The sequence below is a fragment of the Tauraco erythrolophus genome, chromosome 5 (assembly GCF_009769465.1).
Source record: "Tauraco erythrolophus isolate bTauEry1 chromosome 5, bTauEry1.pri, whole genome shotgun sequence".
Lineage (NCBI taxonomy): Eukaryota > Metazoa > Chordata > Aves > Musophagiformes > Musophagidae > Tauraco > Tauraco erythrolophus.
Genome location: NC_141469.1, coordinates 14321495 through 14346596, shown reverse-complemented (window position 1 = coordinate 14346596; position 25102 = coordinate 14321495). Strand labels below are relative to the sequence as shown.

At 40.1% G+C, this 25102-nt stretch overlaps 1 protein-coding gene across 5 annotated transcripts in view; it reads right to left on the bottom strand.

The window, feature by feature from the left end:
- Nucleotides 1-17294, bottom strand: part of IL15 (interleukin 15) — a 35662-nt gene extending 18368 nt beyond the window's left edge. Inside the window, exons 1-3 of one of the 5 annotated variants that reach the window (XM_086611924.1) lie at nt 16794-16831; nt 11341-11468; nt 7963-8092 (exon numbers count right to left, since the gene is read on the bottom strand). In XM_086611924.1, the coding sequence (XP_086468050.1) occupies nt 7963-8025 (63 nt within the window). In that variant the 5' untranslated portion in view covers nt 8026-8092; nt 11341-11468; nt 16794-16831. Of the gene's footprint in view, nt 1-7962; nt 8093-11340; nt 11469-16793; nt 16846-17262 lie in introns of those variants that run through there. The other 4 variants (XM_086611926.1, XM_086611927.1, XM_086611925.1 and 1 more) reach the window with 4 other exon arrangements.
- Between the last annotated feature and the right edge of the window lie 7808 nt (nt 17295-25102).

The window sequence follows — 25102 nt, the reverse complement described above, 5'->3', positions numbered from 1 at the left end:
TTATTATGTAGTATCATAGTACTAATGTCACAGACTAGAAGAGGCTTCTGGGAGTCCAATTCCTCGTTCCAAGACAAAACCAAATGCTGATCTTTTTTTTTTTTTTCGTTTCTCAGAGATCTTTGCCTGGTACCTAACGCTTCTAGAGAAGATTCTTCAACATTCTTGAGGAGCTATTTGTCTCATAACATATGACAACTGCATATCACAGCTTAATCTCTTGTAGTAACAGCATGTGGACTCTTGCTTCTTAAAACGGAAAAGGATATGGAAAAAGATTATGAAAAAATTTCAAGGACATCTAACTGTTGCCTATTGCCAGCATATTCATAAAAACTTCTGAAAGGGAGCTGCTGGGCAGAATGAATAAGTAAAAGGTACCACTAAAGTTGATTTCGTCTGATCTTGCTACTGCTTGAATCATTTGTTTTCTGCTGACTAAATAAAAATTTAGTCCTAGTTTCTTTGTCACTTAGAGGATTTTTTTGTTGTTGTTGAAGACTGATAGATAAAATGGCCAAACTCAAACTTTCATAACTCAGAGAATGTACTCTTTTCTCCTGCTTATTTCTTTGTCTGCCATTGCTGCAGACATCTCCTGTAATTTCCAGACCCTGTCGGTTACTTCACTACCCAGGTGGCAGTGTGAGTGGGATTTGAAGAGCAGAGCAAAGGAAAAAAACTTCTGTTGGGACTCACTAAATATGAGGAAGATAGTGTAGTATTTGCTGATATAAGATATAGGATTTGAGGCTGACAAACAGGCCATCCTGTGTGGTAGGATCATCTATTGACTGTTCTAAGCAGGGGACGAGATATTGAAAGCTGAGAAAAACAATCACAGGATATCTACAATGGAAAAAATCTCACATCCCAGATCTTCATGCTTGAAAAAAAGCATGGTAGCTGGCAAGGGGAAGCACAAATTATTTCTAACTAATTAAGTAATGATATTAAGCCAAGTGAAAGACACATTCTGCCGTAAGAATAAAGACATGAAGAAATTACTGAAGTCTAAAATGCCGTAGAATGCCTCTTAAATTACTTTGACAAATATATCTGCAAATCAACAGCAAGTGAGATTAGAAGTATTGTGGATGATTAATATGATTCAGGATCTTAATTTTGACATGTTATTTGGTCGTATCTCCTTTGCATTAGTATCATGATGAAAAATGATGCTCACATTATTTATTCCAGCGAATTTTAAAATCAGACCCCTTTCGTAGTTCAGAGAGTTGTCTCTTGGAAGGACTAAATCCACCAAAATATGCTGAGAAAGTCTAAGACCAGCCAAGTTGTGGCACAACCTTTCAGCATTCTGAACAGAAGCAATAAGGCAATTCTCTACCTATATCGAACAGGATAATGAGGTGAGAAACATTTCTGTGGTATGAAACAAAATGAGCATAACTGCCGGCTCAGAGCCAAAGTCCGTTAACTAATATTGTGTTTGCTTGGACACGTTAAAAAAAAAAAAAATTAAAATGTAAAATCCTGTAGTTATCCAGATAGCTTCTGTAGGAAACCAGAAATCATAGGAGTGATCACTATTTTTATATAGCTAGCTATTTCTAGGGAACACAAACAACTCGTTAAATAAGGAAAATTTCAGAGGAATTAAGGACACAAAAGTGTTCAAAGCATACAAATCAAGGTTCTCTCTTTGCTGAAAAGTTTGGTTGAAGGTGTGACAAGGAGAAAGGAAGAAACACATACTTGTGTTTCGAGCGAGAGGGAAAATACTTACCCACGTAAGAATTTAGCCAAGACATAAAGGCTACCAGTTCTACTTTTGCTAGGAGTATCGTGAGACATAAATGGTCTGGTGCGTTGTGTTATGTTGCATTAGAAGCAATTACTTTCATGGCAGCCTGTGCTTTATGAATTTAGTTGGAAATTGTCTGATAGCACAGACAAAAGAACTGACAGTTAACAGCTGCATGGCTTATGTCTTTTTAATATATATCTGTATCTATTTTTTTATAACTAACAGAATTAATTCGGAATAGCTGTTATTTCCATAGCCGTTTTTCTTTAAATCGGTACATACGAATGGCACTGTGAGGTCTTTTCCTCCAGCTTCCACTCCCTCAACCCCCTGCCAGATATCTGTTAGAAACCACTGGGGTTTTGTGATTGTAGTTAATCCAACAAAATCCCATATTCTGTCCAAAAGGACTTCATGAATCACCTGTCTTGAACTGAAGTGAAACTTCTAGATTCTATTCAGAGAGGAAACTTTGTGGGGTTTGGGTTTTTTTCAAAAAAATAAGTGCTAATACACTTCCACTTGAAGGTGCTTTCGTTTGAAAGTAAGTTGCCAAGCTGTCATTTTCTTCTCTTTCCTCCAGCAAAAAAGCTGTGAATAAACTTTTCCTGGAGCTGCTTCATTCAGGAAAGCATTATTTCTGGGCTCTGGAAAGTACTAGTAAATGTTGGGAAAGAACAGTGAATCACAACAAGGCTGTGCTGGATAGGGCTGTGATAGGAAAATGACACATGGCAAGGAAATGAAGCTTATTATCCTAAAAATCCACTCAGAGACCATCTAGAAGTTAAAACAGTATAACAACGAGACAGTTCCACCTCAGGGCATAGTTTACTACTAACACTTAGTTCACCACTTTGGTGAGGACAGATCAAACAGCAAGGCTGTAGATGAGTAAATTACATCAGTTAAGTGGATACCAAAATCTTGCCTTACAAAACTTTACAATGCGTGGATGGCAGGTGGATTTGCACAGTTTGGATTGCCAAGCTACATCAAGACCGTTAGGACTCCTGTCTGCACAGCCCATCAGGTCTCACAGTCCATCTGCATAACATTCCAATGCTCAAGCATTTACTACACCCCACTACCCTGCCCCTGGTCCAGTCACCAAACAAAATAGATAGGAGGGAGGATCTCAAGGAATTGTAGAATGACCAAAATGTTTTCTGCTAGGAGGCAGAAAAGGAGTTAGCAATGGTTAATGATGAGGCTAATTAATAACATAGAGACAGTGTCTGCCTCAGGTGCCTGAAAATCTTTCCCAGCAAAAACAAGGGAGAGGACTTCAGGAAGCAGAACTGCTGAGACTTTTCTTGTTCGTGCAATTTAATCTCTCCTGCCAGCTGAGCACAGCATCAAGGTAGTCTGCAAGGAAGCTAGAAGCTGAAGGGGTTTATGCAGTTGTTCCTTTAAAAAAAACCTTATGATGCTGCTTTAAGCCTTTGTCAAATACAAATGGTTTTTACCAGAAAAAAATAACACCAACAATGCAAACCTTACACCATGAAGTTCAGCCTCTAAGAATAAATATTTCAGATTTGACTGAATGTAACAATGCAGATGCAATGACCATGTCCGCAAGTACTGAGGCCACAGGTTTTGAATCAGTCTATGCGACGATAAACATAGTGGTGGTGTTTGCCGTCCTTGACATACGTGCAGAAAGGCAAGCAGCAGAAAAAGAAGTGGGTTTGTCAGTGACTCGTAATCTTGCATCCTGAGCCAGGGAGAAGTGCGCAGTTGTTCTCAGAATGTCATTAATTTTAGGCTGTAGGGCTTTTTGGGACTGGAGTTTTGATTGGAATATTCTCCAGCAAGGCCAATAATTTCTGCAGTTACTCCAGCTGCTGTTTCTGGATGTTCCTGTGTTTCTGACAATTTCTGTGCCTTTCCCTTTTTTATAGAGGCTTCTCTCTTCTTTTTGTTTTCTGATCCCTCTTCAGGATAAGATAACTGAATTGATCTTTCTCTACAGGCATGGATAGTGAGCAAAGCAGGTAAGAAAAGAATATTAATCTTTGTACAGAGATTTGTCTGTTGTTCTGAAATGGAAAATGGTTCTCTCTATGGAAGAGACTTTGTTATCCTCACTCAGGAACTAGGAAACAGAATATATTAATATTACATCCATTTCTCCTTGGCAGCAAGGATTAAAGTTGTATGATTAAGCAATGATTGGCAGCAATGATTAAGGTTTGGGATGTCTGTTCTGTGGTTTTCTCCTTTGTTTCTGCCACCACCTGGAAAGCTTGGAGAGAGAACACATCTTCATTCAGCTTTGCCAAAAAGGCCTGATTCAGGCTTAGGCTGTTGAGTTGGCTGAAGGACTGGATATGTTGGAGCAAGGACAGAACAAGGCAAGTTTGCAGCCTACCCTAACACTGAAGAAAAGCTGTAACTTAGAGGCGTGTCTCTAACAGGCAACTTTTTCAGAAAAGAAAGTTTACAACTGGCTAGATGATTACAAAGGTGTAACAAATGACTGCATATGAAACTTCATCGAAACATGAGCATTGAATTAGCTAATAAAAGCATTGAAATTGTGTTCCAGTTATAGATCTAAAGTTGATTGTGTTAAAGGTGATTCTGTCCCTCTACTCTGCTCTCATAAGACCCCACCTGGAGCATTGCTTTCAGTTCTGGGGACCCCAACAGAAGGAGGACATGGAGCTGTTGGAGCAGGTCCAGAGGAGGGCCACGAAGATGATCCAAGGGCTGGAGCACCTCTCCTATGAATACAGGCTGAGAGAGTTGGAGTTATTGAGCCTGGAGAAGGAAAGGCTTCAAGGAGACATTCTAGCAGCCTTCCAGTACTTAAAGGAAGCCTACAAGAAAGCTGGAGAGGGACTTTGTGCAAGAGTGTGTAGTGATAGGACAAGGGACAATGGCTTTAAACTGAGAGTAGATTTTTATTAGATCTAAGGAAGAAATTCTTCACTCTGAGGGTGGTGAGGCACTGGAACAGGTTGCCCAGAGAAATTGTGGCTGCCCCATCCCTGAAAGTGTTCAAGGCCAGGTTGGATGAGACTTTGAGCAACCTGGTCTAGTAGAAGGTGTCCCTGCCCATGGCAGGGGAATTGAAACTGAATGATCTTTAAGATCCCTTCCAATTCAAACCATTCCATGATTCTATGGGAAAAAAAAAAAAAAAAGGTGCTTAATGTATTGATGATGGAAAGGGAGGCAGGAGAGAATAGTGGAAACTGAAAAGGCTGTGTTGTGTTGTCCCTCACAGAACTGCATATCCCGAAAATGAGAAGCCAAGAGTTGTGTGCAGTGAGTTTTATTCCTTCAGCAGACAAATAGGCCTAACACTTCAAAGTGGCACAGAGTTCCTTTGACTCAACTGATTAAGGAATAGGCATTTTAATACCTTTCAGAGGAAAGAAAATAAATTAACAACCAAGATCAGGGCTGATTTATTTCATTTTCATGAGTGAGTGAATGAATTATATGTAATGGCAGCATTTCAGTGATCTTTCTAAAAGTAAATTTTGGAAGAATTAGAATGCGAAGAGAATATGAAGGTAAAGTACATGCATGTGTAACTCTGCAAATGTACTTGACAATACATTTTAGTGAAATGACTAAACCACTTCCTTTTCTCTGAAAGACATAGAAAATTACAAAACATGAAAATTTCCTCAGGTTCCCTGATGTAAGTGAGGGAAGGAATCCTCTAATCACAGCCTAGTATCTTATACAAATAATCTCTGATAAAAATAAGTGAGAAGATAGCTCAGCTACAAAAGCATCATCCAGTTCAAATCTTTATTGATCACTGAAGTTTTAAAGGAAAAAAATACTTTCAAAACTGTCACAGAGTGCACAATAATATATTCTCAATGGATGGAATCCACTCAACTTTTTTCCTCATAGTAGACTATTCTACCATGATTTACTGTTTTCAGTTCATCTCCACTTTGTTTTTATTTTATTTTAACAGGCACAACATAGATGTTAATGGCTACATGTTACATCTGGGTTTAGACACTAAGCTCTATTGGGAAGGATGTTTTCTTTTTGTTTATACCTCCATAGCTACACCATCCACTGCATATAAATACAAGAAATAACTTTAAATGATTAATTTAAGAGATGATAATACAGCAACATAAACGCCAGATGCATAAATTTGCGCACACCTTTAAAAGGGATGGTGGTACAGTTATATTTTTTTAAAGTTCATTGGCTTTGGAAGCACACAGAATCACTTCCAGAAGACATGAGACTTCTTTTAAGCTATCATGAAGGATGAAGGAGATGAAATAGGTAAGTTATAACAGAGGCAACATTACTATGACCAAAGGACAAAATAAGCTTTCCTACTGAGATAGTCACACAATCCTGTGTCTGCGTCTTGCTACACGACTAATGGCTTTTTGTATTCTTTAAGAGCAGTAGGGGAAATACTATAGTCAAAACAATACTAGCTGTATTTGTATTTGAAGTGCTCTGCATAAATAGAAAGTTATTTGCTTGTGATGCATTTGATTTTTTTACAGGCTTAGAAGAGTAACATGACTCACGTCTGCTACAGGCCATCGTCGTGGAACAACTTGCAATAACTTGTACCTGCTCAAGACAGTGGCTTGTGACCTGCTCTGTCATTATCATATATCATATCTTCAGCACCATTTAAGAAGTACAAGGACCCATTTTTTCATATGAGAACATGGATAGGAGACTGAAAATGTAGAGACAAAGGCTCAGGGAGTTATAGTCTGATGTGGAGAGATGGAATATGATGCAGGAGAAGGTAGAAGCGTAGCCCCAAAAGAAGGAGGTGTAGAAGTGGGAGCACTATAGTAAGGTGTAATTTTGAAAGGCCTATGACAAGTAGGTCCATGCAGTGTCTAGATCACAGCACTGGCAGAGACCTGAAACCAGCCAACAAGCAAAGATACTATGATCTCCTAAGAGTGATCATTATCTTTTACTCCAGTCTCCCAGCAGAATGGTAAGGAATTAGATAAACACAAGAAACAAACCTTGCAACGAGTGACTCTCTGTCATGGTTTAGCCCAGCTGGCAGCTAAGCTACCACCCAGATACTCACTCACTTCTCCTCCTCGGTGGGGTGGAGAGGAGAAAAATCTAACAAAAGGCCTGAGGGTCAAGATAAGAACAGGGAGGGATCACCCACTAACCATGGCCCCAGACAAAATAGACTCAGCTTAAGGACAAATAAATTTAATTCAGTATCAGTTCATTCAGAGAGGATAACAAGAAACAAAGCCAGATCTTAAAAACACTTTCCCCACCCCTCTCTTCTTCCCAGCTTTACCTGCTCCCCCAGTGGCAAAGGGAGACAGCGAATGGGGGTTGCAGGTCAGTCTGTCACACATTGTTTCTGCCACTCCTTCCTTAAAGGAAGAGAACACCTTACATGCTTTCCCTGCTCCAAAATGGGGCTCCTCCTCACAGGAGACAGTCATCCACGAACTTCTCCAATGTCAGTCCTTCCCACAGGATGCAGTCCTTTACCCATCAGATTGCTCCAGCATGGGCTTTTCCCACAGAGTCACGGCTTCTTAGGGTGCAGCCACCCGCTCTGGCGTGATGTCCCTTCCCACAGATTGCAGATGCATCTCTGTCCCACTGTCAGTCTCCAGCAGTGTGGGGTCCTTTCCCACAGAGACAGTCCTCTACAAAGGGAAGGACTGGCCTGCCGGTGCAGAGCTGCGTGCAAGCCTGAGGAATACCAGGTGCCATATGCTAATGGCTTTTTGGTTATAACCTGGAAATTCAACAGGTACAGAATCATCCAGAAAGTCTGTTCGAGAGTTCTGAAGCCCTCTAGAGAGGCTGGACACTTGCAAGGATTTTCCTCCTATATTAAACACCTTTGACGGTCAGGGGTTATGGCCTCACATGTTGCAAAAGGTCAGTTAGGCACAGGCATTAAGTCTCAACAAGAGAGAGAGTCTGCTAGAACTTGCTGTGCCAGGAATAAACTGCGAGAAAATCCAGACCTATTTACTATGTGATTCTGGTACAAGTGCAAAATGAGAAATGGAAAAACCAAAGCAGAAAATTATAGGGTGTTAGTGATCTCATCTAAAACACTGGAAATGCTTCCAAGCCTTGAATTTACTATATTACCTAGTTTTCTTGTTGGTCTGTAAAATAACATTTAAAGCTTTGCTGAATTTCCTAAAATGTCATGTTATTTAAGTGACACTTACCTGACTCTCCAGCCTGCTCAATGCTCTAGCAGAGTTTTGTGTTGGCCGTGCTGTCCCCATCATCCTGCCTGCTGAAACTTTACTCAGAACAGAAGCACGGAATCTGGATCAGGAAAGAACATTGTGGGACCTAGACATGGAAAAAGTAAGTATATAATGTTGCAATATAGTTCTAAGTGGCTCTCAGCCTCTGTATTAAGCGCATTCAAAACAGGAAGCTGCTGAAATTTTACAAGTAACTTTCGCAAGTCCCTTTTAAATCCTCTAAATTAATGGAAAATACAGACTTTGAGAAAGAGTTACTTTTATCTAGATAATAGAGACCCATCTTTCAATGCTGCAATGTAAGGTGACATTTCCCTGGAAAATGTATATTGTCAGCAAAGGATAATTTTTTTGTGACTTGTGGTAATACTCAGAAGAGAGGTTGTAGCCCAGGTAGCTAGTATTAAAGTCGTTAACATCAGTATAATCCTAGTGTTTATAAAGAGCTGGAAGAGTTCCCCTAATTACTACAACACAGCATGACAAACGCTTTTAATAGTTGCCTTTTACATAGACACGGTACAGTCCAGCTATGCAATTTTACTTTTGTTCTCCTCTGTTTTATAAAATAAATTAGAAGAGGAAAAAAGTGAGGCAAACCGTATGGAACAAAAGTTGCGTCATCAGCAATCCACCTCCGTTTAAGCAGTGTTTTCATAGTAAAGATCATGGCAACTGTCTAACCAGCTCATTCTCTTTTTTAGTTTTTACAGATGACATAGTAAAACCTAATTGAAATGTTTCCCTTCTCTTTCAGAAACCTTTTTTTCCCTCTAGATTCACTTTCAAATCTTGCAAGAGTTGAGGTTGGAGAAACAAGCAAATTTTTGTTCAAACAACTGGTTTTATATTCACAGAAAGACCTTGAAGAGATACAGCAGAAAATGAGGAAGACATGTTGACAGAATAGTTTATTTGGATGCTAATATTAGTATTTTTTATAAAAGGAATCCAAATGCAATCTACCAGAAAGTAAGTTTGTGAAGGAGGCTGCCTACAGAAGTTGTGGAAGCTCCATCCTCAGAGGTGTTAAAAAGTCAACTAAGCCTGGAGCAACCTGGTCTAATGTTGAAGCAAGCCCTGCTTTAGGTGAGAGACTGGAAGAAGTGGCCTGTAGATGCCTCTTCCAATGTAAATTAGTCAATGAAATTAGGCCTTGAAATAAAAAAAAATGTCAGGGAGGAGGCAGGCAGAAATATGCAAACAACGCACAGATGTGTGACTGCGTATTTTCTTAGAAAATTAAATTAATTTCAAAGATATGGGCTGAGAACACAGTCCTATTTGTATATATATATAAAGGGGCTATTGCCTACAGTTTTGTTAGGGCCTTCTGCAGATGGGTCTCAAACAATAAGACTCATGTTTCAGTTGCTTTTAGTTTGGTCAAGCCGAAATTATTACAGCTGAGATTTCCTAGACTGAATTACTTACTCAGGTTAGTGATTTTCTTTTAAGTCCCATCAAGAGTAGTTCAGTCATTTCCAAAACAAATTAGCAGAAACATGCATTTCTTTCATATAGAGAAAATGTTTATAACCATTGAATTAAAGCTGTGCTTTTTAGTAATGTCTTCAAGTTTGGCAGCCTAGAAAACCTGCATAAACTTGGCCAAGTCGTGAGTGTCTTAGTTTACATAACTGTGGAAGAGATTTGTTGGCACTGTGTAGCTCGTTGGTCTCCAGCAGACTCTTCACAGGGAACACATTCCATCTCACCGCTTCGGAGGCAAGCGGAAGCCTTTGTATAATAAAGAAAAGGCTTCCTACAGGAACAATGTGGCGAAGGCTGAGGAGCAGAGATCAGTGATGCTGCTGGTGCACAGCGGTGGAATTTGAGTATTACGACTAAATGGAGAGCACAGCAAACAATTAAGACAGGTAGGTTGGAGGTGAAAGGAAGGAGGAAAGGTTGAGTGTAGCAGAAGTGGGAAGATTTATGAACAATAAAGCATATTCTTCTCCAGAACTTGAAACTCAATCCTGTGCTCACTGCCTTCCCATGAATTCCTGAATTTTAAAAAGGTATTAAATCTTTAATCTCAGTATGATGTAACGATTTCTTTTTCTTTCACAGGATTTATGAATAAAATGGATTCTGTTCACTGAATGAAGCAAGCTCCTGAAAAAAATTGTATAAATGTCCTTGTTTGAAAAAGCGAGATGTGTAGAAAAGGAGGCAGTAGATCACAGAAAGGAAAGCATGGGTTCAATGAAAAAGGCAGCTGAACGCAGCCCTGAGGAGCAGAGTCCTGTCCCTGCTTTCATCTCACTATCTCCCTGTCATTTGGGCAAGTTCCTTATCCCAGATTTTTCACAAGGGACAATAATTTTCTGAGTTCCTTCCTACAAGAAATCTTGACTTTAAGTTGCTTTGTATATCTGCCCTTAGGATGAGATGCTACATGCTCTCCAAGCATATGTTTTAGTTGTTCTAGTCAGCTAGTTCAGATGCCACAAGGGCCACAAAGGGATGGCAAAAAAAGATAAAATTAATTACTTTAGATTTACAACAAGGTGCAAGGAATGTGGAGCACATCAGACATGGGGCCATACAAAAGAAGAATATATGAAATACAGAATATCTGCTTTTCCTGGTTTATTTTTATATACATACATTTATTTGTAATATTTTTCTGGCCAGCGTAAAATCACATTTCTTGTGCCTGTATAACTAATTACTATAAGATAGAGTATAACTAAGGTGGTAGGCCTTTTTTTATTAAATAAAAGAGATTTAAAATGAAACAAAATGAGTGAAAGCAAGCTCTAAGCAGCGAGGCAGCATGTACCTAATCCTAAACCCTAGTGCTGATCTTCGCAGGGCCAATTTACACTTGAAATCTCCAGGCTGAGAACAGGAACCAGTGTAATCCTGGGTGGTCTCCCATTGCCACCCTCCTTCCCATTCCCTCTGCTGCCCAGCAGTGATCTATTCTGCACGTGGCAGCCCTGAGTACAACTAATTGTACTATTTAATCTATTTAATCTAATTATTTAATCTATTTAACCTGCCAAGGAGCAGCATAAAGAAAAACTCCACCTAGCAACTATAGCATTACCAAAGTACACTAGCAGGGAAACAAATCATACTTTTTTTTTTTTCCACCACAGGCTACAATGGATGACCCTGCGAGAGTTACTACTGTGTTCTTAAAAGCACATTACATGCACTCGCTTTTAACAGATATGCAAATGTCTATTATTTTAAGATATGTTGACACAGACTAATATAACATTTAAACTGAGGCTACATGACTCAGGAGAGAGCCTGTATGGCTTATACAAACAGATATAATTAGTTATTTTTGAACAAGTGTGCCTATGTTGATACCTTTTACTTTTAGAAGCAGGTTGGTGGCAGTAACCAGCAGCAGCTTTCAGCTGTGACGCGCATAGATTTCCATGCTCGTGCAGTATGTTTCCTCAGTCCCGGAAGGGAAGGGAAGGTTCCTCTTTCCCCTTGCAGGAAGACGGACAGTGACACAGACAACGCTGGTATGAGTGCTGTAATTCTTAATTAGCCAGTGCAGCATCAAAACAGGCCCTGGAGATCGTGTCTAATTTTCCATGTTGGAAAATTGTTTGTTACAGAATTAGTATTATGTTAATAATAGTCAACAACATATCAACAGATGATACGATATTTAAGAGATATGGAGTGAATGTTGTCAGTGTTGTTATTCCTTTACATAAAATGGGTCTTCTACTGCACAAGTTGTTCACAAGGTCATTAGCCCAACAATTGCGTCATCAGATTTTGTACCTGCACAAACAGGATCTGTGGCAGACGCTGGCCGGACATCACCAATGAGCTCAAGTCCTTTCTCCAGCAGAGACAATAAACTTCTCCATACTGTCCTTATTTATACATTAAACCCTAGGGAAGAATACTAAGTGTTCAACACTCACAGCCTTCTGGAAGTCTGCAGCCAGGAAAAGGTGCAGTTCTTGGCTAGTGGTTTAGAATATCGTGATCTCTCGCCTCAAAAATAAATTACAGCCAATAAATTTGCTTCACTTGTATTTTTATTTACAGAAAGACACCTCAAAACATTTGATAAATTCTAGTCATGGGTAAACAGGTGTAAGATTTTTTTTAACTGTCACAAGGTCAACCCTTCTAGTTTACAGGTGTTTTTATAAAACAGGTTTTTAAAAACAGTTCCTTAGTGAGCAAAAAAAATCAGCCATTTTTTGGTAAAAAATTTTAAGCATTGGCACTAAAGTTAATTGATAAACTACTAAACTGTTAAATTGTAATTTATAGCAGTTATAACGGTAACAATGTCTGAGTGATCACCCTATGCTGCCACTAAAGACATACCTCATCTGTTATAGCATGAAATACTGTAAGATGTTTTGTAACAGTGCATATATCTTGTTACCTGCTGATAATAGTTCCGCTGGACTGGAGGCTGGCGGATGTTACCCCCATTTACAAAAAAGGGCGGAAGGAGGATCCGGGGAACTACAGGCCTGTCAGTCTGACCTCAGTGACGGGCAAAGTCATGGAACAGGTTATCTTGAGTGCTATTAATGAGCACATACAGGTTAACCGGGTGATCAGGCCCAGTCAACATGGGTTTATGAAAGGCAGGTCTTGCCAATCAAACCTGATCACCTTCTATGACAGGGTGACCCGCCTGGTTGACGAGGGAAGGGCTGTGGATGTAGTTTTTCTTGACCTCAGTAAAGCCTTTGATACAGTTTCTCATAGTGTTCTGGTTGAGAAACTGTAACTGCTGGCCTGGATAGGCACACCCTCCTTTGGGTTAAAAACTGGCTGGATGGCCGGGCCCAAAGAGTGGTGGTAAATGGGGCTAAATCCGGCTGGAGGCCGGTCACCAGTGGGGTTCCCCAGGGCTCAGTGCTGGGTCCAGTTCTGTTTAACATCTTTATCAATGACCTGGATGAGGGAATTGAATGTACCCTCAGTAAATTTGCGGACGACACCAAGCTGGGAGGCTGTGTCGATCTGCTCGAGGGTAGGGAGGCCCTTCAGAGGGATTTGAACAGACTGGATCGTTGGGCTGAGGCCAATGGCATGAGCTTTAATAAGGCCAAGTGCAGAGTCCTTCACTTGGGGTATAAAAACCCCAAGCATCGCTATAGGCTCGGGGAAGAGTGGCTGGAGAGCTGCCTGGCGGAGAAGGACCTGGGGGTGTTGGTTGACTACCGGCTTGATATGAGCCAGCAGTGTGCCCAGGTGGCCAAAAAGGCCAATGGGATACTGGCGTGTATCAAGAATAGTGTGACCAGCAGGAGCAGGGAAGTGATCCTGCCCCTGTACTCGGCACTGGTGAGGCCGCACCTGGAATATTGTGTCCAGTTTTGGGCCCCTCACTTTAAGAGAGATATTGAGCTCCTGGAGCGAGTCCAAAGAAGGGCAACTAAACTGGTCAAGGGGCTGGAAAATAAAACTTATGAAGAGAGGCTGAGGGAGTTGGGGCTGTTTAGCCTGGAGAAGAGGAGGCTGAGGGGAGACCTGATTACGGCCTATAAATACTTGAGAAAAGATGGTGGGGAGGTAGGGGAAGGACTCTTTACATTAGTGATGGGTGATAGAACAAGAGGAAATGGGCATAAGCTTAGTCAGGGGAGATTCAGGTTGGATGTTAGGAAGTATTTCTTCTCTGAAAGGGTTGTCAGCCACTGGAATAGGCTGCCCAGGGAGGTGGTTGAGTCCCCATCCCTGGATGTGTTTAAGAATAGGGTGGAAGATCTACTTGAGGATATGGTTTAATGGGGATTAGGGATGGTTGGACTCGATGATCTCTAAGGTCTTTTCCAACCTAGAAATCTATGAATCTATGAATAACCTATTGGCAAGGACAACAGTTTAATTATATTGTACATCTCCTGCTGGCTTCCAAATACTTCTGCTGTTCTTCACTAATTTCTTAGCTAAAAAAGAATCAGTCTCCTTATTTTACACTAGTACATTAATTTATGAACGAAAGACAGAAAGCTTTTATTAGCTGCTGAGGTGCCTGAATTCTTTGTGTTGTCTTCATGATACAAAAATCTAGCCACATCTGCCCATAAATCCTGACGGATGGTGATGAACAGGCCCCAGATCAGCTAAAGGATGTGGAGGAAATCCTGACTAGACCTCTCACAGACGTGTAGAATATTATCTCAAAGGTGGCACTCAGCCCTGGCCAAATCGCATCTCTGCTTACACTGATACAGTACAGGCAGCTTGGATGAAATATCTTTCTCTTGTAGTCCTTCCTTCAGGTTCATTCTGAGTGTGGGATCATGGCACCCATCTCAGGAATGGCACTGGCCCAGCAGGAGCAGAGGAGCCTTTAGTATGCAGGAACCTTTGAGGTGGGCACAAGCAGCTGAGGTTCAGTGTTTGGCTCAGAAGCAGTGAGATGGTAAATTGATCTGGGATTAATGATATGGAATCAGAAGTTCTTTTGTGTGTAAAAGAATAACAATCTGTGTGTCTAGGTACTGGGGACCTCCAACATAGTTCCATCCCTTTGAACTGCTGCTCCAAAATGAGTTTTGAGCATGTATTCCCATGGGGACCTATTAATAGGTCTTTGCAGAGACAAATATATCAGCTTGTTTGTTAATATGTCAGCATTTATTCCTGGAGTGAACTCCTGTCCTATCAAACCCTGTAAAATGGGAATCAGAAATCTGGGTTGAGTGAGAAGAATGGCTTTAAATTTGGAAACTATGTATAAAAAAAAGGATGTTGCTTCACATGCATTTCTGTGAGTAATCGGTAGCCAATACTAAATAACTGATAGTAGGGATTTCCCCCCTCTGTTTCTGAGCAATTACTTCTGAAATACTTTTGACAATTAGCAATATTTTAGCATGCATGTGCAGCAGATGGACATGTTTGAGATATTCTTGCTTTGCCTAACACACTGTAATTTGATGTAGAGAATTGGAAATGTATTACAATACTGAGAATCAGCAGTGCATTACAGTCCTGTAGTTAAAATAACCTTTAAAGTCACTATCTTCCATTATGAGTTTTCAAGTGCACAGAAAGTCCTCGTGAAAAACTGTCCTGGGTTGTAGCTCCTTCTGATGGTGCAGTGATGAAATAGAGGATATAGCAACAAGACTGTGTCATGTAAAAAACAATAGGAATAAAATACGTACTTCTGTGCAGACCACAAGTTTGTTGCAATAGCTGAGGCTGGGCTGCTGTGGATCCCTGCAAGCAATAACACTGTACTGGTCTACAGAGCAGTGATCTACTTCACACCACAAAACATGCTATTTTCATAGAAAAACATGTCTCACAGAGGGACTGTTCCAGACTTTCCTTCTCCCTCCTATGCTGGCTGCAGCAAGCTGAACTGCCTGAGCACAGAAGAGAACGCTTGACTGACAGAAGTCTGCACCTGACATTGGAATGTTTGTGTCAAATGTATTACTGGCCATGGCCTGGAAGAGACTGCAAGCTGAAGTGAGACAGAACTTTTCACTCTTCAGAAAAAATCTAGTGTTACAGCATCCATACTACCCAATTGCTCCACATCAGCCTGTACTTCTGTCCCCTGTGATCACTTTCTCTTTTCAGTGAAGACCTAGGAAGCCTCAGAATGGATCTGACCATAATATTGTTTTTCCCAGAGAATTAAAACATTCTTAAAGACAGCAGGGTATAAGGTTACGCCTTAAAGAGCTGCCAAAACTGATCGTTATTGTTTTGAGTTCACAGAGCTAAAACAATTGTGACAGGCTATGAAGTCATACTACATGTTCTTAGAGTTTAGACCAGTCCAGTAGGCTCCCAAAGAATGAATTTGATACCTCTATTGATCTGTAAAGATCATTTGTTTATACTAAGTTGATCTCTAATCAAGTGCCTCCTTCCAAGACAAAATAACTGAGTCATACTCTTCCATTCATCTAGTACATGTCAAATAAATAGGTAACTGTAAACAGAAATAAACACATTCATAACGGGCAAAGGAAGTGCTGTGCTGTTGACTATTTGGGCAGTATAGCAAAACATATTGTGATAATAATCAGAACAATCAGGAGTTTGTTCTGCAACATCAAACTCTCTTAAAAGTAAGAAGCAAAATATACCTGCTGTAAACAGAAGGAATCACAAGGTAGTGGTTGTGCACAGCAAGGGGAATTTCCTGTTAGTGGCTTTTACACAGATAATTTTGCAGGTTTTAACAATACAATCCTTTGCAAGTTTCTGCCCCACATGTCCTTTTCCTCCTACCTTTTGATTTCATTAGGTGGAAAGTGGTATTTTTAACAGCATACTCATAAATGCATTTGCTTACTCAGATTTACTACCAGCTAGTACCTCGCTCTTATACTGCAGTCAGCTACAGTGTCTTTGTATCACTGTTTACAGTAGGATTCCACTTTTGACTGCAGATTTTCAGTTCCCTGCTTGCATTTAATGCTCATACAAGGATGGTAAATAACTTTTCTCACAGGTTTTTAACTCTGTCCTTGCTATGTTAGCTAGGCTTACAGCAGTATCTTTGTTGTCTCCTCATATTTGCTGTGTGAGTTAGAAAGCAACAACACGTTTTCACTGGCTAACACTGATTCTCTGTACTTGCTGATGATTACTGATCACACAGCAGAACCAGAGAACCAGGTGCCAGGTACCAGGTTAAATACAATTCTTAAACTATGTCTTTTATATTTATAACAAATCTTATGAGACAATTTTTAAAAACATTAAATAATTGGAAGCAAAGCAGTATAAGTTTCCTCATCTTTGTAGCACAAGAAAGAAGGAAAAGCAAGAGGATGTTAAAAGTGTAAAATACTTACAAGTCTTGGAAAAGCTGTGCAGCAAGTTGACACAGAAGTAATTAGGATAAGGTTTGCACTAGTGACAGCAGCAAAAGCTCCACCCCCTCCTCCATTCTGTTTTACTTTCAGTTGTTATATAATAATGTAGGACTATGTTTATGCCTAATACGGTGTGGAAATTATTCTCACCGCAAACAGCAGGTAGCAGGCATTTCCTGCTGCCTTTTCTGAGCAATTTTCTAACTTGGGAAGAAACCCAAAAACCCGCGGGGGGAGACACGTGCCTGTGATTCGGAAGGCAGGCAAGTGACTGACGAACACAAAAGGCAGCTGCTTGTGTCCCAGGCAGCAGCATTTGCGCATGTTATCTCCTGTCTTTCCCTAAAGGGAACAAAGCGCACAGTTTGCGCCCTTGTCTCTGCACAGTCCCTTCCACCTTTGTAGCTTAGGTGTATCCTCCCAACCAGAGCTCCGAAGAGTTGCTTACCTTGGAAACAACTATGGCTTTCGCTGTTAACTCCTCCTCTTCTCTGCAGCCTGAACAGTATTTTACTGGGGCAGCCACCATGGGAAGGAAAGAGAAGTTGCCTCTCAGGGCAACACCCAGAAAGAAGAGCACAGCCATAGAAAGCAATACCAGTTAGTTCCCTGTGCTGGGTTATTCTATTACAGCCAGATTCACAAAATCTACTTAAGGACCTAAATAAGACTGCTGTATCTTGAACAGCTGTCATACAAGAGAGAGAAACAAGGACTGGAACTGAGTGTTTCCAGACAGTAGTTCTAGATGGCTGCAGAACGGATTCACTACACGAGGCAGCTTGCTGCCGTTTCTTAGCACTCCTGTGCACCGTATCCTGTGATCCGACGCTTGGGTCCAGCATCCATTCTGCAGAGAAGGTGCAAAAATGAAACACAGCCACGCTGATTAACTCCTGTACAGGATCTGTTTTGGAGTCACTATCACTGCAAAGAACCTTCCAGCAATTTAACACAAGGCAAAACTCAGAATTTCGTGCTCTCCAGGGGCTCTTGGCTCTCTCACGCGACACTGTATCTGTGTCTCCAGAAAAGCAGCTACTCACGCTCCTTGTACGCTCTTGCAGCATAGAGTATTAACATCACTTTTCAAGCAGTTGTGTAGACATAGCAGGTGAAATCTGCCTTGACTGGCGGCTGTTAGACACCTGGGTGGGATTTGAAAGAGAAAAGAATAGTAGAGACTTGGCTGGAATTCTTGCTGTGACAAGAGCACAAAAATGCAACCCAAAAGGAGGTACCAGCATTGCAGGAAAACACACCAGCCTAGATAAATATTTAAACCAAAGGATCATATGCGTTTATTAACTGTCTTGTGATAAGAGTACTTCTAAGACAAAAGTGGTCATAAACACCTCTGTTTCTTCAGTTTACTCCAGCTCAGAGAATGAGAGTAAATAATTTCAAGTATATATGTGAGGGTATGTATTTGGACTTGAGATCCCACAGCCTCTGATATTTGTCACTGTTAAGACTGAAAGAAAATAGATTGTTTTCCATTTGTCTTTGCTTTTTTGATGTGGTACCTGTGCTACACTATAATTTGTCAGAATTTTCTCAACGAAAAAATATTTATAAGCACACAGAAAAAAACAAGTACACAAAGCTTTAGGTATTCATGAATTATATTCTGTGGGGAAAGGGGAAGAATCACTCGTTTGAAATTTTTTTTTGAATCACTTTCCGAACAGTTTCCTTTGAACACTTCAAAATGAAAGCACTGTGTGTAGGATGGATTTATTTTTTTTTTAAACTACCTGTCTGGGTTTTTTCTTTTTTTTTGCTGGCATTTCTGAGGTTTAAATATATCATTTTCTAGCTTAATACAAAAAGTGTTCCTAAACATTACAGTAGTTGTATATAAAAATAATGCAAGTGTCAGTATATATTTTGTTACAATAGGGTGGCAATACCACTTGCACTCCCTCAGCATTTAATTCTCTTTCATTTTCTTAATTACACAGCTATGTGCTTCCTAATTACACAGGGATGCTTTATGGTCACCTAAACACTACTAGCCCCATCAAGGTGTTTATTTATAGCATAAATTATTCTCATACTCTCCTACAAGCAAGGAAGTCTTTCTAATTTATGCAAGTTTCATTTACAGTGGACACAGGCTCTTTGGCAAGATACTGGCAATTACTCTCACTAAAGAGCTACTAAATTGTAACTTAGTATAAGTGCAGTGACAAAGAATGTGGATAACTTACGTCATGCAAACAGTAAAGTGAAAACAGATGCATGAATGTCATTTTGAAAATAAAACTGGATAACTGAAAATTCAAACGTTACCATCCTAATTTGAAGCAACACTGCCCAAATGTTTTGTGTGGCTGCATGACAGCCAACAAGAAGTTTGGCTTTGCTGTACTCTTAAAAGTTTGCCCATATTCTCATGAAATGAATTCCTTTGGAATTGGTGTTAGTTCTGTTGCTGAACACTGGGAAAGGAAGTATCGCTACAGGAACAAGAGTACAGAAGTGAGAGGGAAGAAGGCTTTTCCAGACCAATGTGATGTGGGTGGTTATACAACAATGACATATTTTCTGACAGTAGTTTGAGGAAAAAATGGCAGTTCTTGCAGAGCCAGGCTCCTTCAGGATAGCTCCAACCAACCCAGCTCAGAGCCAACTTTCTTTCCTAAATTTCTGAACACTTAAAGATGGGACTGCGCTATGCTCTTCTCCCCTACTGTCTCAGTATCAGTTGTTTTAAAAAAGGCTTCCTGAAATGGAGACCTTCTCTGATAAAACGTGAGCTCTGATAAGCCATTATGCTCTGATAAGCACAATTTTATTTTTTTTAAATGAATTCCAAAATTTTTAGAGAACCTGAGCCCAAATGTACAGGCAGATGCAGAGGACAGTAATTGCAATTTGAATAGTGTGTCTGAGTATGTTTTTATTATAGTATTCCTGCCGTGCTTGAATTTTTGCTGCAGGGCTGAACTATTACACCCTCAATTGTCAACCTCGTGAATTTCTGCACAGGAAAATGAAAGAACTGTTGTTTTCTTTCTCTAGGTGACAGAGTGGATGCAAAGAGCTAATCGGCAGGTACAACTTTGACTCCCTCAACTCCCAGTGTGGCAGCCAGAGGAACTAATTCAGGAAGAAACAGCCTTCTGCCTCAGAGGAGTCACATTCCAGTCATCCCACCAGTGTTCACCGTTTCTGCATGTTATTTCAGCTAAGGTGAGCCTTAATTCTAGTGGTAGTGGCCAGCAGCAGAGAGCCTTACTCCTGAGCAGGAGAGGGCAGAGGGGAATTTGTATGATGAGGGACATACATAAGCCTGTCTTTAATATATGCTAGGAAGGCTCGTTTCTGGAAACTATAATCTTCAGTAAATCATACATATAACTTAATTTGGGAACTGTCCTGCACGAGTGTCATAACAACACATAATATTCAAGTCTGAACTAATTCTATGGCAGAGTTACTGCTGTAATAGAACATGTCATATACTAAACATGTTAGCAGGTGGGAATGCGTGCCTTCTGAAAATCTAGGAAACTTCTGCTTCATGGCTGGTGTAGGACTATAGATAATCTATCTCTTAGTTTTCACACTACATTATAATATGTCCTAAATTATAAGCTCTTCAGATTGGTATTAAACATTTCTGGCATCTCAAAAATGCTATTTGATTTCTAGACACATCTTGAGAGACATTATATTCTGCCTTTCAGAAGTATGCACAATATTTCCAGCGTGATGTAATTTATTAACTATTGCCACTAAGCATGAGCTATTCCTATTTAAACAGAGAGTGTTTCCAAGCAAAACCATATCAATTGCTAAGTTAGCATAAACAAAACTGAGGGAAAGGCATTTAATGCTTAAGATGAGTAGGAATCTTAAGTGTTCTGTTTAGTGCCTTGTGAACAAACACTATCCTATTTAGACAAAATATTTGCAGTATTGCAGCCTAAAAGTTTTCCTAAAAGAGTCGTTACGTAAATTGCATAATAGATGCAGAAAATCCTACACAAAATAAAATAAATCTGTTTATAAGAAAGCTGGCTAACATCCCGAAAGGCACATCTTCACTATAGCAGTTCTCTCAAGTTATGGTTGCATTATTTCTCTCTGGGTTAATCAACCCTGAGTGGAGCGGCGAGACCATAGAACTCTTGCAGTCCACACTGTCTCAGTGGTCTCTGATGTAGAGCTACATGCCAAATCCACAAAACTGTTGATGAATCTATTCCCATAGCATTAATTGTCTACTCAAATGCTTTTTTGAAGTTGAAAGCTGTGCCACTTGACTTCAGACGTCTGGGCGATTTCTGAATTGGGTAGCTGGAGCCCAGTGCAGTGCCTAGGGAGTCAGGTACGTTTTGCTGTTAGGTTTCATGTGCTGATCAGAACAATCTAAATTAGTCAATTAGCAGGGCTGGAAAAAGCCTTTTGAGGGTTTAGGGGTCCTTGACTGCACTGGCCATTCCTCCAACCAGGATCCACAGCTCAGAATCCTCCTCTGAACACAGTGCCATTCTTCAGTTTAAAGCACCGCACCCAAGACACATGTGTCAGTCAACTATTACTTTGTTTACCAGACAAGCATTTTTTAAGTGTTTCTCAACAGAAATTCCTGAACAGTGAATTGAAGAATGGAAATGTTGTATTATAATAATGAAACCGAATCACTTGGCAGGGAGGGTGGGGGAGGTGGGTTGGATTCGTTTCCTCAAAACTAAATGTTTGTCAAAACAAGTTGTCAAGATCTCTCAGTGTTAGTCTGTGTAGACACCCTTTCTGAGATTAACAACCTGCTTTGTGGCTCACTTTGCCATTTGTAGTTGGAGCTTTCAGGAATGCTGGAGAATTAGATCCTAATCCATACGACTGTACAAATAAGTTCTACTAAAAAGAAATAACACTAAAGAGAGAGCTGAAAGAGGAAAGAACGCAACTGAGAAATGATGTGCATTCCATTAAGGTTATTTCCCTTTTTTTCTCTCTAATACTAAAATACAATAACCATGACGTGTCATATTTCTCATTTGACAATACTATTTTATAGTTTCGTTACATTGTAATACAGCTGGTCTCTTTAATGCTCAGAGCTTTTGAGACAAAGCTAGAAATATCTCAATAGAAAGTAATTTCTATATAAATAGAGAAAACAAGAACTTTAGCTACCACATGGACAGAATGTATTCTAAACACTTGAAATTTAAGAGGCTCTGCACAACATACTGTATTTAGCCAAAAGGGAGGAAAGGGCTTTCTCCAAGAAATTTAACTTAAAATTAGGAGTCATACCAAATTCAAGGTTGTCATTAGTTTTGTCACATTGCTTTCAGGTTACTAGGACATATAAAGAGCCTTTTCATATATTATGACACACTTGTGCAATATTGAACTCCCACATCACCCCACAATATATTGCTCACTCCTTTTCATAAAAAAAATCGATGTGCTTTCTGTAGGGAATCTTAATATGTGGCGTACTATGTACAGAAATGCTGAATGCACTGGGAGTTATCAAAGTTTTGACTAGTAGATGAAAAGATAGTGGTGTGAGATTTACTATCAGTAGTTGGCCATTTGTCATTTCAGTCCTGGGTTTTTTTGATAGCTTATTGTCCTCAGACGAGCATTTTTTCCCATCTGTTATTTCTCACATTTCCCCGAAGCACCTGTTATTCAGAAGCAGGAGCTTCCTGTGAACGGTATGCCACTGCTTTCTCTAGCACCGTGTGGGACACAGAAATGTTCGATATGCGTAAGGATAGAGAATCCCCATATTTAACCTCCACTACTCACTCTGAATTCTTGCTTGTGACTGTCTAGCCTAAGTCACTGGAATTCCTTGTAGGAAATCATACAATGACATGTAGCAACAGAAATTTACAAGGCATTTCCAGTCCTCTCCATTTTCCTGATTATTTATCTGCACATACTTCATGTACCCTAAAAACAGCAAAAGATAAGATATTTATGGACATGGTTTCCAGTATCAGGCCATTGAACTCTATTTGTGTAGTGACCAGTTCAGATGAATTGTCTATATCAAGGTCCAGAATGGGATTGGCTTGCAGATGCAAACAGTGGCCCACAGAAGCAGAGAATGCCGCAGATGACTTGGCAGCTGCTCAGACCCATGGCATGGCCAGGCCCATCCAGAGAGAAACGAGAAGGTCGTGCTTCCCAGAGATACAAGGTATATGAAGCAACTTTTATCTGTGTGAAAATGTCAGCGTTTCCTAATATCGGCAGGTCTGGTTACCCCTGATCCAATGACTTGCAGTTCTTGTTACTGCTCAAGGGGATTCGCAATCTGCTCGAGATTGCTCAAAGTGAAGAAAGACCAAAGACTGACTCCAGGGCTGTGTCCTAGCATGGGAGCGTAAAGCAGCAGCAGCCCTTTAAATTGCCACTGCGATACAGCCTATCCAAACTGGGGAAACTGGCAATAAGTCAAAAACTTTTGTCAGTATGGTTGGATCAAAGCTTCTGTGCATTAAAATAAAAGATAAAAGGCATTCAACAGATTATGATATTCTCTGCAGAGTTGAAAACGTGAGGGGAAAAAAAAGTAGCTTTTTGTGAAAAAACATTATTGAAGAAATGAGACTCAAACCATCCATTGTTGCTAACTTCACCTGTTTTTATGTGTCTCCAGAAGCTGCTTGTGCAGTACCTTGTCAAATATAACCAAACAGTAACAGCCACAAACATCTGAAATATAAATAAAAATGGTATATACTGAATTTTAATCAATACAAGTAAAGATGTTTTTTCACTGGAACAAAGTTAAGACTCTACTGCTATGAAAGAGTTAAAGACACTTTAGAGGGCATCACAATTGAGAATGCAAGTACTGATATATGGCCATTAGGATTCATGTGTGTGTATTTAATAAACAAATCAAGCTTGAACTCAGGAAAATACATTGCCTCAAAAATATTTCAGTTTGTGAGAGTGCAGCTACACATAGTAATGCTAGTCCATAAATCCTATGTAATGAAGATACTAAGTAGTGAACTTGCAAGAAAGACATGGACAAGTAGTCAGAGTAGGCATACTCCAGAAGAACAGGGGACTTGATGTCACCTGAGAAAGGCTAATAAAATCTCTCCAAAATCTTAGATATGGAAAACTATGACATTTCTTTTCACTTCCCAGGAATCTAAATTACTGGCAACATCATGTCATTTGTTTTTTTTACCACAGCTTTCCTTCTGAAGTGACTCCCACTGAATTTACCAGAGCATCTATTTTTGTGCAGCTCCCAATGTAACTAGTTTCCTGTCTTTAAAATGAGTGTTGTGTGGCTTAGGGGAGGGATGGAATTGAGTTCCTGCTGATATTACACTTTCTTGCAAACCCTTCCTTGTGTTTATACCAGTGGAGACTGCGTGATTTCCTAGATTTACATCACATGCAGCTGGTACCTAAAATTGCACGCTTGACTTGTTTCGTTCCTGAGTGACTGTAAGAAATCAATTTTATTCTACTTTCATACACATATCAATAGAAGCTTGGACCTAAGAATCTGATAAACACAGTTGTCTTCTGGCACACCAGAGGAGCAAAAGATCCATTTAATCATTGGCAAGGAGGAAGATCTAAGTCTTTGCACTGAATGTACAAAAAAGTGATTTGAAATTTTGACGATGGTGCAAGTTCATAACACCCTAAATCACAAGGTCTCAGAGGCCTTTTTCATCGCCAGTCAGCCCAATTAGCAATAGCTATATTCAGCAGCTTTGAATAAAATCCTATATGCTCTACTTTGGCTGAAATACGAGATTTATTTTAAAATGTTGGTTTTTTGCTAATTTGTTCATTTCTCAGAAGCTGAGTGAATACATGAAAGTGATGACCTTCTCAGGGCTGCCTAGGGATGGCCACTGTGGGATAGCTGTGGGACAGGTAGCGTAACTTGAGGGTTTACAAGTACTAGAAATATTAATATATTTCATCTGATAATTTAGAAATATCTACTTCTTCACCTGAGAGGGAGAGGAGCTGGTTCCTGTGGTCATTCGCATTGTGATTTCTGTTTACTTGGGGATTTCTCTCCCCACTGCACACACACACCCCCCACCCCCCGCCACTGCTGGTTGCTGAAGACCTGTTCACATTAAATAGGAAGTTCTCATTTTACTAGTCTTCACCTATCCTTTTTCCCTTCCAAAGCAATATTTATATTTCATGGTCATGTTGGCCCATACTACCCCCTTTGAAGATGAGCACTGCTACCATAAGGAGGCAACTTCAGTCACCATAAACATTGCACAGGAGCAGAAACCTTCCTGTGCCAAGTAAAC